Genomic DNA, 19,409 nt, shown 5'->3' on the forward strand with positions numbered 1-19,409 from the left:
ACCATAGAGAAAACATAAGGGACTTATGGAAAATTATATAAAAAAGCAATTTACACATTATAAGAGCCTGTTTTTTTTTTTGATTTGTTTTGAGACAGGGTCTCATTATGCAGTTCAGACTGGCCTTAAACTCACTGCTATCCTCTTGTCTCAGTCTTCTGAGTGCTGGGATTACAGGCATTCATCACCATGTCCAGCTTCTACAGGAGTCTCTAAGAGGAAAGATCAAAGGAAATTAAAGAAATAATGGGTGATAACCTCCCAAATATAAGGAGGGAAATGAGCATCTCAACTCATGAAGTCCAAATAGATTGAACTCAAAAATATTTATGTTGAGACATATAATAATTAAACAATAAAAGACTAAAAACAATAAAAGACAAGGAATTTTGAAAGCAACATAAAAACGATTTATCACTTACAAGAGAGTTTCATAACACTATAGTATACTTCTCAGCAGAAAATTTACAGTCCAGGAGACAGCAAGACAATATGTTCAAAGTATTGAAAAAAAAACTCCAGCCAATAATGTTTTATCTTGAACAATTGTCTGTTAAGAATGAAGAAGAGATAAAGACTTTCCCAGACAGACTGTGAGAGTTTGCTCCTGTAGGCCTGCCTTACAAGAAATGTTACTAATTCTCCTGGTTGAAATAAAAGACATTAAAACAGCCCACAGATATAAAAGTCTTCAAACACTAGTAAGCAAGATTCAACAATACATCACAATAATTATTTAATATGAAAAAGTGGGACTTCTCTCTAGGATACAAGGATGGATGAACATAATAGAAACCATCAATGTGATACACTAGGTTAATATAGTGAAAGACAAAAACCAAATAATCCTCTCAATAGAGTCAGAAAAAGAACTTTGCAAAAGTTAACATTTATTTATAATAAAACTGTCAAGAACATAGGTACAGAAAAAACTCACTTTAGCATAATAAAGACCACATGGAAAGAGCTTACAGCCAATAGTATAACCAATGGGGAAAACGGAAAGCTTTTCCTCTGATGTACTGTACAAGGGAAAGATGCTGGCTCTCACTACTTCCACTGACCATAGTACTGGAGCCCTAGACAGAGCAATTAGACAAAAAATAAATAAATGGCCAATAAAACTCTCTTTTTGCAGATGACATAATCATATATGTAAAAGAAACCCTAAAGGGGCTGGGGATTTAGCTCAGTGGTTCCGCCGCCTGCCTTGCAAGCGCAAGGTCCCAAGTTCGATATCCGGTACCAAAAAAAAAAAAAAAGAAACCCCAAAGAATAAAAAAAAATAGCTAGAACAAATGCAATTCAGTAAAGTTGCACAATACAAAATCAACATACAAAAATTAGTGGTGTTTCTATGCACAAACAATGAACAATACAAAAAGGAAACTGAAAAAACAATTCCATTTGCCATAGCAACAAAATACTAAAATGAATAACAATAAAGTTAACTGAAGAAATGAAAAATTTGTTCACTAAAAATTACGAAACTTTTATGAAGAAAATTAAAGATAACACTAATAAATAAAAGGTACCTCATATTCATGAGTTGGAAGAATTATTTCTGTTAAAATATCCAAATGACCCAAAGTATTCCACACATTCACTACAGTCTCTACGAAAATCCCAATGGTATTCTTTACAGGAATAGAAAAATACCCTAAATTCACAAAAGAACACTCAAAGCCAAAGCTAACTGAAGCAAAGCTAGAGCCATCACACTTCTAGATTTCAACATATTACAAGACTATAGTAATAAAAGTAGTATGGTACTGACATAAAAGAAGACATACTGACTAGTGGAACAGAATGGAAAGCACAGCAAGAAGTCAATGCATTTACTATAAACAGATTTTAAACAAGGATACCCAGATCACACAGTGAGGAAAGGATAGTAAATAGCATTGGGAAAACTGAATATATACATACACAAAAATTAAATTTAACCCTTTTCTCACACCATACATGAAATCAACTCAGAATGGATTAAACACTTACAAGTAAGACCTAAACTATAAAGCTTCTAGAAGAAAACGGAAGACAAAAGTTTATTGCTATTAGGAAATTTGGCCCTGGCAAGAGGTAGTAGAAGTTGAGTATGCTTATAATCCTAGCACTCCTGAGGCTGGTGCAGGTGGTTCACAAGTTTGAGCCCAGTCTGGGCAACTTAGGAAGATCCTGTCTCAAAATAAAAAATTTTAAAAAGGGATATGAATGTGGCTCAGTGTAAAGGTCCTAGGTTCAATTCCCAGTACTTCAGACTAAACACATAGATAAATAAATAAATAATAAAAAGAAGTAGTAAAATCAAATCTCAGATAACAAATTTCTCAGCCTAGTACATGACTCCCATACTTAAGGAAAGATAAGCACACCACAATCAACCTTATTGGAGTGAGGGTGCCTGAAATTATTTGGAGAAAACCACCTGTTTGCTCTCTCTGGCCAATCCCTACATAAGTGAGTCCTGACAGATCTTGGTGGCTTGAATTTTATGTCTCATTGTGACTAAAATAATGAATATGAAGTCTGCCCAGAAAGGGGGTAATCATCGTTGATTTGAACTAGTTCTCATTTTGTCCTTCTTTTGAGAAGTGTCTATTTGGCTTATTTGAGCATTTTTGATTGTATCATCTGTTTGGGGGTATTAATTTTTTAGTTCTCAGAAGTAGTACAAATGACCAATAGGTACATGAAGAATGTTTTCATATTGATCCATTAGAGGACCGGGGATTTAGCTCAGTGGTTCCACCGCCTGCCCTGCAAGCGCAAGGTCCTGAGTTCGATCCCCGGTACCCCCCCCCCAAAGCATAGTTATGCACATTGATCCGTTAGAGAAATGCAAATCAAAACTACTCTGAAGTTCTAAGTCACTCTTGTCAGAATGGCCATCATTAAGAACACAAAAAGCAACAAAGTCTGGCAAGGATGTGGGGGAAAAGGAATCCTTCTGAGAAATAGCTGGAAATTTTTTGTCATTCTATAGGTTGTCTCTTCCCTCTATTGATTGTTTTCTTTCTTATACAGAAGTTTTCTAATTTGACATAATTACATTTTTTGGTTCTTGATATTATTTCCTATGCTACTGCATTTCTGTTCAGGAAGTCTTTGCCTGTGCCTATGGCTTTAAGTGTTTTCTCTGTGTCAAAAAAGAAAGCTTTCACTCTAAAATCAGGAACAAGACAAAGATGTCCACTGTCACCACTCTTAATTAATAAAGTTCTGGAAACATTAGCCAGAGCAATTAGACAAGAGAAAGAAATAAAAGGAATAAGGATAAGAAAGAAAGAAGTTCAGTTATCATTATTTGCAGATGACATGATACTCTACATAGAAGACACCAAAAAACTCCATCAAAAGACTCCTAGATTTAATAACCAATTCAGTAGTGTAGCTGGATACAAAGTTAACACTCAAAAAATCAATAGCTTCCCCTTACACAAATAACAAACTCACTGAGATAGAAATTAGGGAAACCACAACTTTCACAATAGCATCCAACCCCCCCCCAAAAATACTTAGGAATCAACCTAATGAAGGAAGTAAATGACCTTTATGTTAAAAAGCACAGTACTCTGAAAAAGGAGATCAAAGAGGACATCAGTAAATGGAAAGATATCCCTTGTTCTTGGGTAGGAAGAACCAATATAGTGAAAATGGCCATACTTCCAAAATTGTTATATAGATTTACTGCAATTCTCATCAAAATACCAATAGCATATCTCACAGAATTAGAGAAAAAAATCCTAAAATTTATTTGGTATCAGAAAAGAGACCTAGAATAGCAAAAATAATTCTGGACACAGGCAAGGCAGGGGGCATCACAATCCCTGACTTGAAATTATACTACAAAGCTGCCATGATAAAAACAGCATGGTTTGGCACATATCCTGGTGAAAATGTGGTTTATTTTTTATACACAACAGAGTACTACTCTGCCATAAAGAAGGATAAATGTGAGACATTTTTAGGTAAATGGATGCACCTTGAGACCATACCTTTAAGTGAAATAAATCAGACACACATGTGTAAATACCACATTGTTTCTCTGGTGTGAGAAACTGAAAGGGTAAACAAGGACCAAAATGTGTAATAGATATTTTGAAGTAGGAAAAAATGTTCAAATGGGAAAGGACACTCTGATGGGGGGGGGGGTGAAACGAAGGAAAGGAAAAGAAAAAAAAGAAGAAAAAATTGAAATGAAACTTTTGTAAATAAGGAGGGAGGTCCAGGGATTTAGCTCAGTGGCACCGTGCCTGCCTCACAAGCACAAGGTCCTGAGTTCAATCCCTGGTACTGGAAAAAACAAAACAAAACCTGTAAATAAGGAGGGGAAGAGGAGTTGAATGGAGGGGAGAGGAATGGAAAAAAAGAAGAATCAAGATATATTATGTACAGGTACAAATTCAGTATGGTAAATGTTATTATGTATACCTAAAATGTACCACTAAAATTAATGTTTTAAAAAAGAAGCAATTCTTGGTGAGAGAGAACCTGACATGTCAATGTAAATCACTGTAGAAACTAAAATAATAATTAGCACTCATAAACAGTAACGTATACACATATGCCCCACAAATACACTCTAAGAGAAACAAAATAAGTTTTACTGATACAACAGCATTTCTATACAAGGAAAGGGGGAAGAGAGCAAAATCTGAGATAGCATTAGAAGGAGTAAAAAAAAGGAGGAGGGAATTTAAATAGACAGTGAGAGATGATACAGGAAAGTCGAGTCCAATTAATGGACTAATAGAAACACTATGAAACAAATCTTGGTGTGGGAGAACATAGTGTGGCATGGTAAGCTAATATAGAAGCAAAGCAATAATTAGCAGTTCTGAGCTTTTACAAGCACACATATACCCCTTACTCTTTCCTCTTTCAGAAAGAAATATCAAGAAGCAAAAAAGAGTAAAAAAACCAATCCAATATTCTTCCTTATGATGCTATTTATACTAGAGTCTAAATTAGGTCAGATTACTCCTTCACCTCAGTTCCTCAAACTCTTTAATGGGATTGAAAGTGAAGGAGTACTTCCAAACTCATTTCTGGAAGCCAGCCTCAATCTGATTCCAAAACCAGACAAAGATGCCACTAAAAAAGAAAACTGCATACTAATCCCAATGAACATAGATGCAAAAATCCTCAATAAGGTATTGCAAATAGAATGCAACAAATCATCAAAAGGATCATACCTCATGAACAAGTAGTTTCGTCCAGGGATGGAAGGACGGTACAACATATGCATATTCATAAGTGTAATATACCACACAAACATAAGCAAGGACAAAAATTACATGAGCATATCAATAGATAAAGAAACAACTTTTGACAAAATCCTACACTCATTCATGATAAAAACCCTGAAGAAAATAGGTACAGAAGTACCTTACCTCGGGCCGGGGATTTAGCTCAGTGGTTTTGCCACCTGCTGCGCAAGAGCAAGGACCCGAGTTCGATCCCCGGTACCAAAAAAAAAAAAAAGAAGTACCTTACTTCAATCTGATAAAAGCCATTTATGATAAAATAATGGCCTCTAAAATCAGGAACAAGACGTGGATGTCCAGTATCACTACTCCTGTTCAATACAGTAATGAAAGCATTAGAGCACTCGGGCATGAGAAGGAAATAAAAGGGATATGTATAGCAAAAGAAGAAATCAAATTAATATTATTTGCAGATCATATGATCCTCTACATAGAAGACCTAAAACTTCTTCCAAGAGACCGCTAGAATTAATATCCAAATCCAGCATTGTAGTTGGACATAAAATCAACACACAATAATCAATATAATTCTTGTACATCAATAATGAAATCACTAAGAAAGAAATTAGGAAAAGAATACCATTCTCAATAGCATGAAGAAAAATTAAACACTTAGGAATTAACCTAACCAAGGAAGTGAAAGGCCTCTACAACAAAAACTACAGAACTCTGAAAAAAGAGATTAGAGTGAACATCAGAAAATGGAAAGATATCCTGGATAGGCAGAACAAATATTGTCAAAATACTCCCCAAACTGATATACGGATTTAATGCAATACCAATCAAAATATCAACAGCATTACTCAGAGAACTAGAAAAAAATAAACCTAAAATTCATGTGGAACCAGAAGAGATCCAGAATAACAAAAGCAATCCTGGGTAACAAGAATAAAGCAGGGGGAATCACAATCCTGGAATTCAAGTTATATTACAAAAGTACAGTAATAAAAAACAACAACATAGTTCTGGTAAAAAATAGACGTGTATCAATGGAACAGAATTGTTGCACTGAACAAATTGAATAGAGTTTGAAATTGACTAGAGGTTGCAGAAACAACCTCAGACACATTCAGCCACCTGATCTTTGACACAGGGGCTAAAATCATATGCTAGAGGAAAAATATTCTCTTTAGCAAAGAGGAAATACTGGCTATCCACATGCAGGAGATATCACTCGTTATGTACTAAAATAAAACAAAAATGGATCAAAGGTCTAAATGTTGAGACAGGAACACTTAACCTGTAAGAAAATAAGGTTGGAAAAACTCTTAAAGTCATAGGTATAGGCAAAGACTTTCTGAACAGAACCCCAAATGCATAAGAAATAACATCAAGAGTTAACAAATAGAATCACATCAACATAAAAAGCTTCTGTACTGTGAAGGAAACAGCCAACAGAGTGAAGAGACAATCTACAGAATGGGAAAAAGGTTTTGCCAGCTACACCTTGGACAGAGAACTAATATTTAGAATATATTTAAAAATTCAAAAAATTAGACTCTCCCAATTAAAAAACCCAATTTAAAAATAGGCAATTGAAATAAATAGTCATATCACAGAAGAAGAAATACAAATGGCCGATAAATACCTGAAAACATGTTCAACATTGCTGGCCATTAGAGAATTGCAAATTAAAACAACACTGAGAATGCCAAACACCAAGAAATCAAATAAAAACAAATGCTGGTGGTGCTTGATGAAAAGGAACACTTCTATATTGTTGGTGGCATATTGTTGGAGTAAACTAGTATAACCACTATGGAAATCAGTATGGTGATTACTCAAATAACTAAAAATAGAAATTCCATTTATCCCAGCTATTCTCCTACTAGATATCTTCTCTGAAGTGATAAATACATTGTATTACAGTGATTCATGCATACCCATGCTTAAAGCAGCAGAATTCATAATAGCCAAATCTTGGAAGAGTTCTACATGTCCATCGACAGATGAATGGATAAAGAAAATATGTCTATTCACAATGGAGTACTACTCTGCCATAAGGAAGGATAAACTTGAGTCATTTATAGAAAAATGGATGCACCTTGAAAAAAATAATGTTAGGTGAAATAAATAAGACACACAAGCTTAAACACCATCTGGTTTCTTTCATATTAGAAATCCAACAAAATTTTTGCAGCAAGATAAAAGATGCATGAAAGAAAACAGAGAGATAGGTCTACTGCAAACGGAAAGGGGATTAGGGGAGGGAGAGGGGAGGGGAAGTGACCTAAAAATGAATTAAGATTTATCATCTGTATGTACTAACTACCCACAGCAAAAATAGTCATTATCTATCACACACGTACTAATGAATTAAATTTTAAAAAATAGAAAAAATATCCTAAAGTTCATATGTGTCATGGTTTAAATATGAACTGATCCTCAAAGATTCACGCATTGAGGGTTTGATTCTCAATGCAGCAATGTTCAGAGGTAGGGTTTAGAGAGGTAATTGGGTCATGATGGTACTGATCTCACATTGAGTTCAGAGCTGAATGGGCTTGCTAGCAGTAGGACCCAGTTGAAGTGAGTAGGTCGCTGCAAGTATGCCTCTCTTTATAGCTCTTCCTTCTCTCACTGCTTCCTGGATACCCTAAGGTAAGCCTCTTTTCTTCACCATGCTATTTCTGCTTTGGAGCTAGCCAAAAATAGACTAAAACCTCTGAAACCATTAACCAAAATAAATTTTCCCCTTTAAATTGTGTACATCCAGTATTTTGCCCCAGAAATCAAAATCTGACTAATACTGAAATACAAAAGACCCAGAATAGCAAAGAAATGCTGATCAAAAAGAACAATGCTGGAGGCATCACAATACCTACTTTCAAATATATGACAAATCCACAGTAACAAAAACAGCAAATATTGGCATAAAATAGGCATGTAGACCATTGGCATGGAATAGAAGACATAGAAATAAACACAAACAGTGACAGCCATCTGAGTCTTGACAAAGGTGCCAAAAACATACACTGCAAAAAAGATAGCATCTTTAACAAATGGTTCTGGGGAAACTGGAAATCCATACGTAGAAGATTGAAGTGAAATCCCTATCTGTCATCCTGTACAAAAGTCAACTCAAAAATCAAAGATCTAAGTGTAAGACCTGAAATTTTGAAATTTCTTGAAGAAAACAGAGGGGAAAATCTTGAAGACATTGACACAGACAACGACAACTTAAATAGGACTCCAATAGTGCAAGAAATAAAGTGAGAATTGGCAAATAGGTTGCATCAAATCAAAAAGTTTTTCTGCACAGCAAAAGAAACAACAGAGTAAAGACACAGCGTATAGGAGAAAATCTTTGTGAGCTATTCTTCCAACAGAGTCTAATATATAGAATACATAAAAATTTCAAAAAACTCAACACAAAACAATAACCCAATCAATGGGTAAATGATCTTAATAGACACTTCTCAAAAGAAGTAGTACAGATGGTCAATAAGCATATGAAAAATGTTCACTTTCTGTAGCCATTAGGGAAATGAAAATCAAAACTACATTGTGAATCCGTATCGCCACAGTCAGAACATCACGAACAATGTGTAAAATGTAAATGTGGGCAGGGATGTGAGAAAAAGCAACCCTTATACACTATTGTTGGGAAAGTTAATTATTATAGCCACTATGGAAATTAGTACAGAGTTTTCTTAAAAAACTAAAAATAAATCTATCATTTGATTCAGGTATAGCACTTCATGATATATATCCAAAAGAACTAAAGTCAACTTTGTACAGGGACAAGAAGAAAAACTTCTTGAGGACATCTGAAACTGGATACCCACTCTTCATTCCTCCATGATCAGTCACCTAGGGACTCAGAGCCTGCAGCAGCTATGGTCCAAAGGGGCCTGGCTACTGCTCCTGCTGACAGCAGACTTTGGCTTAAACCATGCGATGCTAGTTTTACTGGTATTCAGAATATAAGACTTATGGGGTCAAGAGAAGCTTCCACTAATTTCCAAAGAAGGCCTAGGAGGCCAGGCAAAGAGCCCCTGAGAGGGCAATGCATGAAGCCATAGGAATAAAGACAAAGGGTGCAGTGGAGACCCCAGGAAGTCAGGGATTCCAGAAATATGGAACATGAGCCAACGAACTGCAGACCATAAGTAGAGTGACCCTAAGAGAAAGGCTGCGTAGGCTGCAACCAGCAAAGCCATAGGAGCGGGGATACCCAAGCTCTCTGGAATTTACATCTCACCACCACATCCCTTGAATGCCAGATAAGGGGCTCCAAGACTTAATGTTTGCCCTTCTGGGATTCAGTCTTAATTTGATCTGATTCTTTTCCATCCCCTTATTCCTCCCTTTGGAATGGGAAGTTTACCCTGTGCCACTATATGTTGGGATTTTGTATTTTCTTTTTTACAAAGGTTCACAGCTAAGAGTTTGCCTTGAATCTCAGAAGACACTTGGACTTGGACTTCTGAAAAATGATGGAGCTGCTGAGACTTTGAGGAAGGGGACTGTTGCATTTCCAGTTGTATGCAGCATAGTTGTCTTAGTTGGTGGAATTATGAACTTGCTATTCTCTTTACTTAGAGATTAAGTGTGGTTTATAGAGATCTTTGAGTAGCAATTTGACAAATAGTGGGTTGTTACACTTAATTGCCAACTTCGTTGGCTTTGGACATATGCAGGAGATTGGTAAAGTGCACTTCTGGGTAGATCTGGGTGGATCATACAGGCATGACCTTCACGTCTACATTTGGTCCCTGTTTCTTCCTCTCTTGTGCTGCATCTCTGATCTGTTTCCTGACTGTCATGAACTAAGCATCTTTGTTCTGTCATGCCTCTCTGCCATAGTGTTTCTGCCTTGGACCCAGCCAACCATAGACTGAATTCCCTGAAACCGTGAGCCAAATTAAACCTATTTTCCTTTGAGGCCCAGGCATCAGATAACATGTCACAGTGAGAGAGAAGCTCACTAATACAATACACAGTGAAATTAAGCCATTAAGAAGAACAAATTATGCAATTTTCAGGAAGATGGCTATAACTGGAGATCATTATATTAAGTGAAATAAACTAGACTCAGGAAGACAAATATCATATATTTTGTTTCATGTGGAATCTAAGTGAGAGATAGCATGAAAGTAGAAGAGATACAGAGAAGAGAAAGGGAAGGGAAACAGAGTAGTTAAGAGAAGGGCAAGGAAGGTAATGGGTATAGAAATGATCAAAGTATGTTATATGTATGTATGAATATGCCAGAAAGAAACCCATTATTCCATATAAACAATATGCACTAATAAAAAGAAAAGAAACATAAAAAAATTTGAATGAGGGGTATATCAATATAAAATGCTGTTTAGGGCTACTAGTTTTTAATACATTTTTATTGAGCTTCAAGTTATTATATAACCAATAAATGTTGGTTATCAGTTTGTGACTAAACTCTATGTGGTAGGCAGAATAGTGATTAGTGACATCCTAATCTCCATGATCTATGAATATGCTATGTTGCATGGCAAATGGGACTTGAGGTTACACATGGAACTGACTGCTAATTAGCTGACCTGGATTATCCATTCGAGCTCACTGTAATTGCAAGGGTTCTTATAAGTCAAAGCAGAAGACAGAAGTGAGAAAGTCAAAGGAGGATATAACAACTTAACAATAGTGAGAAAGATGCAACTTTTCTGGCTTGGAATATAAATGAAGGGGGCCATGAGCTAAGGAATGCATGTGGCCTCTAGAAAGTAGAAAAGAGCCCTCAGAAAGGAATGCAGATTTGCTAATAACTGGATTTTAGCTGAGACCTATGTCAGTTTTCTGGCCTACAGAACTATAATAAATTTATGTTGCTTTAATCCATTAAATCTATAGTAACTTGCCCTCCCTGTAAATGGAAAATTACTGCACTATACACACTGAATTATAAATTGTTAGTCAATTTTTGTGCTTTGATTTGAAACCTGTTTCAGAAGAGAATGTATTAATTCAACAAATAGTTATTCACTACACAGATCCTTTCCAAACTCCTCCAAAAGATAGAAAAGGACAGATAATGTCCTAACTCACAGTACAAGGTCAGTATTACTATGATATAAAACCCATACAGATACATCACAAGAAAAAATTACAAATCAATATGTTAATGGATTTAGATACAAAAATACTAAATAAAATTTTATTCAATTAAATCCAGCAGCATATTATTATTATTATTTTTTGCTTAAGTGCTTTCCTAAAAATGCAAGGGTGGTTAAATATAACAAAATGATGCAATCAGTCAACTCTACATTAATATAACTCAGGGGAAAATACCCATATGTCCGTCTTAGATGAGGGAGAAAATTAATTTCATAAAATCAAACACCATTTCATAATAAAAATACTTGGGAATCTGGAAATAGAAGAGAAATTCCTCAAAATGGTTAAAAGCATTTATGAAATATCCAAAACACCATAATCAGTGAGGGAAGACTGTTGGACTTAGTGGTGCACATTTATAATCGCAGCTACTTGGGAGGCTAAAATGAGAGTTTGAGGCCAATCTGGGCCAATTAGCAACACTTGTCTAAAAATAAAAGGGGTAGTGATGTACCTCAGTGGCAGAGCACTTACTTAGCATGTGCATGGCCCTAGGCTGAACCCCCAGTACTGGAAAAAAGTGTAAGATTGAAAATTGTTCCCTTGGCTGGGCATGGTAGCACATACCTATAATCCCAGCACTTGAGAGGCTGAGGCAGGAGGATTACCATGAGTTTGAGGTCACCCAGAGCTATATAGTGAGTTCAAGGCTAACCTAAATTACATGGTGAGACCCTGTCTCAAAAAACAAAGCACAACAAAAAAAGAAAAAAATAAAAGTTTCCCCTTAACCTCAATAGCAAGACAAAAAGGTCTGCTTCACTAATTCTATCCAATTTTTTTTTTTGAGACAAGGTCTTGTCATGTAGGTAACACTGGCCTCGAACTTGCAGAGGTCCTCTTACCTCAGCTTCCCAAGTGCTGGGATTACAGGCGTGTGCCACCATGCCCAGCATGCTATTCAAAGTATACTAGAAATCATAGGGAGAAAAATTAGACAAGAAAAATAAATAGAAGGCATTGACATTGGGAAGAAAGAAGCTAAAGTTTCATATGCTTGAGCTGTGTAGAAAATCTTTAAGAATTCACAAAACACTATTACAGCTAATAAATGAATTCAGTAAAGTTACAGCATATAAGATCAACATATAAAAAGCAGTTGTTTCTAAGTACGAGCACTGAATAATCTGGAATAAATTAATAAAACAATTTACCCAAAGTACATTAGAAAGAATAAAATACATAGGAATAAATTTTAGAAAGAAGAGGTAAGACTTGCAAAGTGAAAATTACAAAACCTGCTTTAAGATATAAAAGTTGACCTAAAGAAAAGGAAAGATGTCCCATGTTTACGGATTGGAAGATTTAATATTAAGATAGTGATTCTACTCAAAACGATCTATTGACTTAATGCCATCCCTATCATCAATGGCTGTTTCTGCAGAAATATAAAAGCCAAATCTAACATTCATATGGAATTGGAAGGGATCTTGAATAACCAACAAAATCTTAAAAAAGAATAACATCAGAAGGCTCACAATTTCCAGCTATCAACACCTTGTGCTGGCAGTATGAGGATATTATACCACATTAATATAGATCAGTGAAATAGTTAAGTGTAAAGAAATAAACTGAGCTGGGTGCACACCTGTAATCCCAGCACTTGGGAGGCTGAGGCAGGAGGATTGTTGGGAGTTAGTTCAAGGCCAGCCTGAACTGCATAGCAAGATTCTGTCTCAAAAAGAAAAAAGGAAAGAAAGAAAGAAAGAAAGAAAGAAACTGAGAAACCTATTACTGGGTATGTACCCTCAATATCGAAAACAAGCGTACAAATGAAAACATTTAAGGGAACATTTGTTGTAACATTTGGACATGCAGAGAACCAATATGTGTTATCCAAAAATACACCATTTTCATATACTATTTTGAGTTAAAGAAATGGCAGATGCAAGAAAGATGCTCTAAAGTTCCTTTTTCTTTCTGAAAGGAGAAAGATATTTTTATTACAGTAATACCTTGGTATTTGACTGTTTTGAAGCTTTTGGAATTTCGTACAGGACATATTTTGAAAAGAAAATTTTGTCCTGGTATTCATTATCTATTTAGTACTCGATATACAAGCTAGAACCTGTTGGTGTCAAATGTCTCATGACTCGCAATTAATACAATTTCTTTGATACTCTTTGGAACCAATTATCAATGAATACCGAGGTACCACTGTGCTAGAGATGAGTTGTGGAGGCCAAGTGACACCCGAACAAACAAACAACCCTTATCTTCTTAGGAACTTTTTCAAAATTAACTGTCCCAGCCCAAATCCCATTTTAATATCACATTTTTCTGATTTACTCCTATTTCTCCAATCTAGTTCATACATAAATAGTGGGCTGTAACTCCTGTGGACATTTATCTTTTGTCATGTCCTATGTCCAACGAAGAATTACTAAATAAAATATGTATGCTTTTATCTTGTTAGTCTGTGTTACGTAAAATACCATAAGGGAGTAGAGGAAAAATATTGTCTCCTCTACAGTCAAAATCACTCAATTGGCAATTGGGTGAGTGGATACCCAGAAGGTGACCTACCCTAATGCAATGGGGCACATATCATGCAGGCCCGAGAGGGAGTTAAGTGGTGTGGGCTGAGTGTTGTGCCACGTGGAGGAACCGTTATCGGGTAGTTCCTTTAGAAACGGCTCGCCAATCTAAAGTATTCCAGGTCCTTCTTGCCTCGAACAAAGAACTGGACGAGACAAGCCAAAAACGGTGCCAAAAAGTGAGGGATGAAGGGGTACGGGAGAGACCAGCTCTGCGGAGCAGACTCGGGCAGAACAAAGAAAAACAGAAAAGCAAAAATAAAAGTACACACTGCACCTGAGAAACGCAGCGTGGGCTACTGTGGGAAGTCGCAATAGCGAGCTTGCTGTGGTGCCCGGTGGTCTTCTTCCATGCCGTCCACATCTCGTAGGAGGTCTCGAGGTCTACATGCAGGGTTCTGGCATTGCTCTGGGATCTCGTAATTGACAGGTCCCGCTCATTTCCCCAGCCGGCTTTGCCATGCCCTATCTCCTACATCAGAACCACAATGCTAAGTAGAAGCAGCCCAATGTAAAAGGCCACATGGTTTCACCCTGCAGGCTTCCACCCACTAGAGCTGTTCCAGCACAGGCCATCCTCTCCGGGAGGAGAACAGATGAATGAGTGGCTACCAGGGGCCACTGATGAGAGGCCAAGAGGGTCCAGCCAGGAGGCCTGGAGGGCTGGAGGGCGGCCTGGGCCTAAACCTGGTCAGGGCCTGGAGGCCGACCTGGGCCTGGACGTGGACGCGGCCCCGAGGCCAGCCAGGGCCAGGAGGCCAGCCAGGGCCAGGAGACCAGCCTGCATGTGGACGTGGCCCACAGGCCAGACTGGGCCTGGAGCCTGGCCTGGGAATGGACATGATGCAAACTAGAGATCAGCCTGGGCCTGGAGGCCAGCTGAAGCCCAGCTGAAGCCTGGACGTGGAAGCAGCTGGGAGGCGAGCCTGGGCCTGGAGGCGGACCTGCAAGTGGACGCGGATGCGGCCCAGAGGCTGCCCTGGGCCAGGGCCTGGACTACACCTACAGGCGCCCTAGCCTGCTGCCTTCCGGTGGGGCAGTCGTGCACCAGGGCCGTGATGTCACCCCCCCCCCCCGCCCCACCACCACCACCACCACCACCACCACCACCACCACCACCACCACCAGCATGCCACGCCAAGCCTTGGCCCTGACCAACGAGCGACCACCTCAGGGTCGGTAGGCCACAAAGGAACGACCCTGGAGGAGCAGCTTGCAGGCGCACCGCGGGCGGTCATCCAGTCTAGACTTCCCATGAGGCAGCGCGCGTTCTCGTGCACGGGAACCCTCACATCAGCCCGCCGCCCTGGCCCGTGGCGAGGAGCGGCCCCCCCGCCCCCAGTCCTATAAATGGCGGTTCGGGGTCGCTAGGAGACGGAGTAGCGTCCGTGGACAGCGCCAGTACTGGACAGACGCAGTGGCCGCGGCGCAGCAGCTTCCAGGCAGGCAGAGTGTGGCCCTGGACCGGAGCCGAGCCAAGCGTAGCCAAGCAGAGCCGAGCCCGTCGATCAAGCGGAGGCAGAGCCAGAGGTGTCGAACCCAGCGCCCATGCCGCGGCAGAGCAGCCGTCGGGGGTCGTCGCGCTGAACCCAGAGGCGGCGAGCCCGCTCCCCCACCGCCAGAGCCGAGCCGATCTTCTCCGTGAGCCAGGTGGAGCGCGCCCTGTGCGATGGCCGCTACGCGCAGCGCCTGAGTTGCTCTGCGTCGGTGTTCCTGGCCGCCACGCTGCAGTTCCTGAGTGCCACCGTACTGGAGCTGGCCGACCGTGAGGCCCGCTACAGGTCCCGCAGGCGCATCACCCGGGAGCTGCTGGACGTGGCCACCCTCAAAGACGCGCTGCTCTGCACCCTCCTCGGCACCACCACCATCTCACGGGTGGCCCCGGCCCGGCCCTAGATGCTGCTGAGGACGGGGAGCAGGAGCAGGAGGATTCCTGACGCCTGGCCCTGGACTACTTATCTGCCGTCCACCCCGGCCCACCGGCCCAGCCGGGCAGCACCCCCACCCCCTCCCCCCCAACCTGGTCTGGCTTGTGCCTTCCGTTGGTTGTGCCAATAAACGATCTCAAGCACCCCAGGAGCCTGCTTCACTCAGTTGGGGGTCTGGATGGGATGGGTTGGAGAGGGGTGGGGTGGGGTGGGGAACTGGGAGGCATCCAGAGGTGGAGGGGCAGACCGGATGGTGGTGCAGGCAGAGTCTTCGGGGATGGGGGCGGGTGGGATCGGGGTCTCCAGAAGGCATCCAGAGGTTGAAGGAGGGGCGGACGAGGATTAGGGGTTGGGGAGGTGGCGGTGGAGGTGGTCCGGGGTCTTCAGGGATGAGGGCGGGACCAAAGTCTCCAGGAGGCCTCCAGAGGTGGAGGAGGGATGGACATGGGGGATTGAGGTGGCGGTCCAGGTGGGGTCTCTGGGGATGGGGGCCGGGTGGGACCCGGGTCTCCCAGTGACAGAGCATGGGGTGGCCCCGGACGGGAAGGGTGTGCAGGGGAGGGGGTACAGAAGATGTCCCCCGCCCCCACCCCTCCGTCGGAGCAAATCAGGGCTCGCGCGCCTGATGCAGTGGCCCTAAGATGGCGCCTATGAGAACGTGGCTGTGGGGCCTGACAGCACTGACCCCCACCCTCACTCCCAGGGTGGGATGGAGAGCGGTGGTGGGTGCGGGCAGGCGGTTTCCTGGCAAGACCGATGGACTCGTGACGGGCGGGGCGATCCAGGGGAAGGCAAACACGGAGTTCAGGGCGTGCAAAAGTTCCGAGCTTAGTTAAGGTCGCGTTCACGCGTGGAGAAATGCCGAGAGGCGCTCTCAGCATCATCCCACAAGGGAAGCTGTAACCTAGCAACTGCTGGAGCCTGGCCCGGGCAGGCCAGGCCACGCCTGCGCAGGACGCCGTACTCGCAGGACCCGTGGGAGCCCACGTCCAGTCAGCCCCGCCCCCGTTATTTCCCAGGCAGCTCGCAGCGGCAAGCGAAGCGCCGGCTTCTGCCAGCCCGGCCCCGCCTTCCGCCCGGCTCTTTGCATATCACCAGGGCAACAGGGGAGCGGGCGGGGCCGACCAGAGCCGGGTCGCGGTCGTTGCGTCTTCTCGCGTCCCGGTCACGGCCGGCCCCAGCGTGACGCGACGCCACGCGACACGTCGCGACACGTGACGCGACGCGACACGTCACGGCACGTCGCGGGGACCTTGCGGGGCGTCGGCGCGTCAGGTCGGGCAACATGGCGGCCTCGGCCTCCGGCCTGGGAGGCGGGGGCGGGGGCGTAGGCGTAGGCGGCGTGGGCGTGGGCGTGGGCGCGGGCGGCGCCGGCCCGGGTCCGGAGGCCGGGGACTTCCTGGCCCGGTACCGGCTGGTGTCCAACAAGCTGAAGAAGCGGTTTCTGCGGAAGCCGAACGTGGCGGAGGCGGGCGAGCAGTTCGGGCAGCTGGGCCGCGAGCTACGCGCCCAGGAGTGCCTGCCCTACGCGGCGTGGTGCCAGCTGGCAGTGGCGCGCTGCCAGCAGGCGCTCTTCCACGGGCCCGGGGAGGCGCTGGCGCTCACCGAGGCCGCGCGTCTCTTCCTGCGGCAGGAGTGCGACGCGCGGCAGCGCCTGGGCTGCCCCTCCGCCTACGGCGAGCCGCTGCAGTCGGCCGCCAGCGCCCTGGGCGCCGCCGTGCGCCTGCACCTGGAGCTCGGTCAGCCGGCCGCCGCCGCCGCCCTGTGCCTGGAGCTGGCTGCCGCCCTGCGGGACCTGGGCCAGCCTGCCGCCGCCGCCGGCCACTTCCAGCGTGCCGCCCAGCTGCAGCTGCCCCTGATGCCCCTGGCCGCGCTGCAGGCGCTCGGCTCCGCGGCCTCCTGCCAGCTGCTGGCGCGCGACTACACCGGTGCCCTGGCCGTCTTCACGCGCATGCAGCGCCTGGCGCGCGAGCATGGCGGCCACGCGGTGCAGCCGCCTCTGCCTCTGCCGCCGCCGCCGCCACCACCTCCGCCTCCGGGGCCCCAGACCCAGCAACCACCGCAGCTGCCTCTGGGGCCCCAGCCCGGAGCAGGCGGGGCCCCCGCCCTGCTCCCGGCGAGCCCCACAGGCGCTCGTGCTGCTACAGCCGCTGCTGCTGTCGCCGCGGCTACCACCGCGCCCTCTCAGGCAGCGCTGGGCGCCTTTTCCGACCTGCTCATCCGCTGCGAGGTGTCCCGTGTGCTGCTCCTCTTGTTGCTGCAGCCACCACCCGCCAAGCTGCTGCCCGAGCACGCCCAGACCCTGGAGAAGTACTCCTGGGAGGCTTTCGACACCCACGGGCAGGAGAGCTGTGGCCAGCTCCCCGAGGAGCTCTTTCTGCTGCTGCAGTCCTTGGTCATGGCTACCCACGAGAAGGACACGGAAGCCGTCAAGTCGCTGCAGGTGGAGATGTGGCCGGTGTTGACTGCTGAGCAGAACCACCTCCTTCACCTCGTTGTGCAGGAAACCATCTCGCCCTCAGGACAGGGGGTCTGATAGATCACATTAGCCAAATGGCCATCTGTCACGTCTTGTCTTTACCTTTTTGAGTTGTACACAACCTTTGCACGTAAGGGACACACAAAAGATGTCCATCCTGGTTCTCTCATTTCCTACCATTCATTCCACTTGCTGCCTCAGGAATTTCGTTGAGTGAATGTTACTTCTCAGAATCTCATCGCCATGATAATAGGGGACAAAACCCTTCAATTATGATAGAATGAAAGTAAAGGATATGGCTCTCTTCCAAAAACTGCAACGTTCAAAATGAGAATCCTTTTAATCTTTGCTTCCTCCATCCTTTCTTGGTGAGCACTTGGGTTTGCACTGCTCAGAGTATGTAAGGCGTATGATTTCATTGCTACTTTCGTTTCTTGGTGCCTTTCTGTGTTTTCATGATCAGAGTCTCTCCGGTGTTTCATTTCCACACACACGAATCACGCCTTACAATCTTTTTGCTGCAGCCCTAAATCTATGATAAATGTCCTTTGATTTTCCTGACTTAGGGTTGAGATTTACCTTATCTGTAACACGTGACTATCTTGTCAGGGGGCAAGAAGCTGAACCAGGGATATCTACAGTATCTCTGGCATGCAGCATGCAGGCCATGCTGAGTAAAGAATGACTAGCAAAGGCCTTTGGGATTAATGCAAGGCACATGTGTCCAACTCAACAGTTAAGTGGCAGTGTTAACTAGTTGAAGTCCCAGTTTTGGTTCCTTTCTCACAGGTATGTGTAATCTACATTGCAACTTTTATCTGTAAAAGCAACTTATTTAACAGCAGTATGTAGTGTGACTTGTTTTGTGGGATCACGTATTGTGCACGCAAGGCAGTACTTGTTTCTGAAAAGCAGGATGTCCTTCCAGTGTCAGATACTATGCTTGTGCTGAAATGTTACAGTGAAATCTATTAACATGTACAAGTAATAAATGTTAATAGAAAATAAAGCAAGCACCACTTCAAAGCTTTCTGGTCCAAGTTTGACAAGGAAACGAACTTCGGTTTTGGTTTGTTCTTTTCTTTCTTGGCAGTAC

At 43.3% G+C, this 19,409-nt stretch overlaps 3 protein-coding genes across 9 annotated transcripts in view; 2 read left to right on the forward strand and 1 right to left on the reverse strand.

The window, feature by feature from the left end:
* Window positions 1–19,409, reverse strand: part of F8 (coagulation factor VIII) — a 176,141-nt gene that overhangs the window by 26,237 nt on the left and 130,495 nt on the right. The gene's annotated exons all lie outside the window — the stretch shown is intronic.
* H2ab1 (H2A.B variant histone 1) lies at window positions 15,048–15,975 on the forward strand. The gene is given in 1 exon segment (XM_087204129.1): window positions 15,048–15,975. A coding segment is annotated over 1 exon segment (348 nt). The 5' UTR covers window positions 15,048–15,454; the 3' UTR covers window positions 15,803–15,975.
* On the forward strand, window positions 16,934–19,371 carry F8a1 (coagulation factor VIII associated 1). Its single transcript, XM_087204125.1, has one exon. The coding sequence runs from the start codon at window positions 17,120–17,122 to the stop codon at window positions 18,368–18,370; it is 1,251 nt and encodes a 416-aa protein (XP_087060251.1). The 5' UTR covers window positions 16,934–17,119; the 3' UTR covers window positions 18,371–19,371.

Source organism: Heterocephalus glaber, unplaced genomic scaffold (genome assembly GCF_053883595.1).
Source record: "Heterocephalus glaber isolate CG9 unplaced genomic scaffold, H.glaber_assembly_v1.0 deba00001863, whole genome shotgun sequence".
NCBI lineage: Eukaryota > Metazoa > Chordata > Mammalia > Rodentia > Bathyergidae > Heterocephalus > Heterocephalus glaber.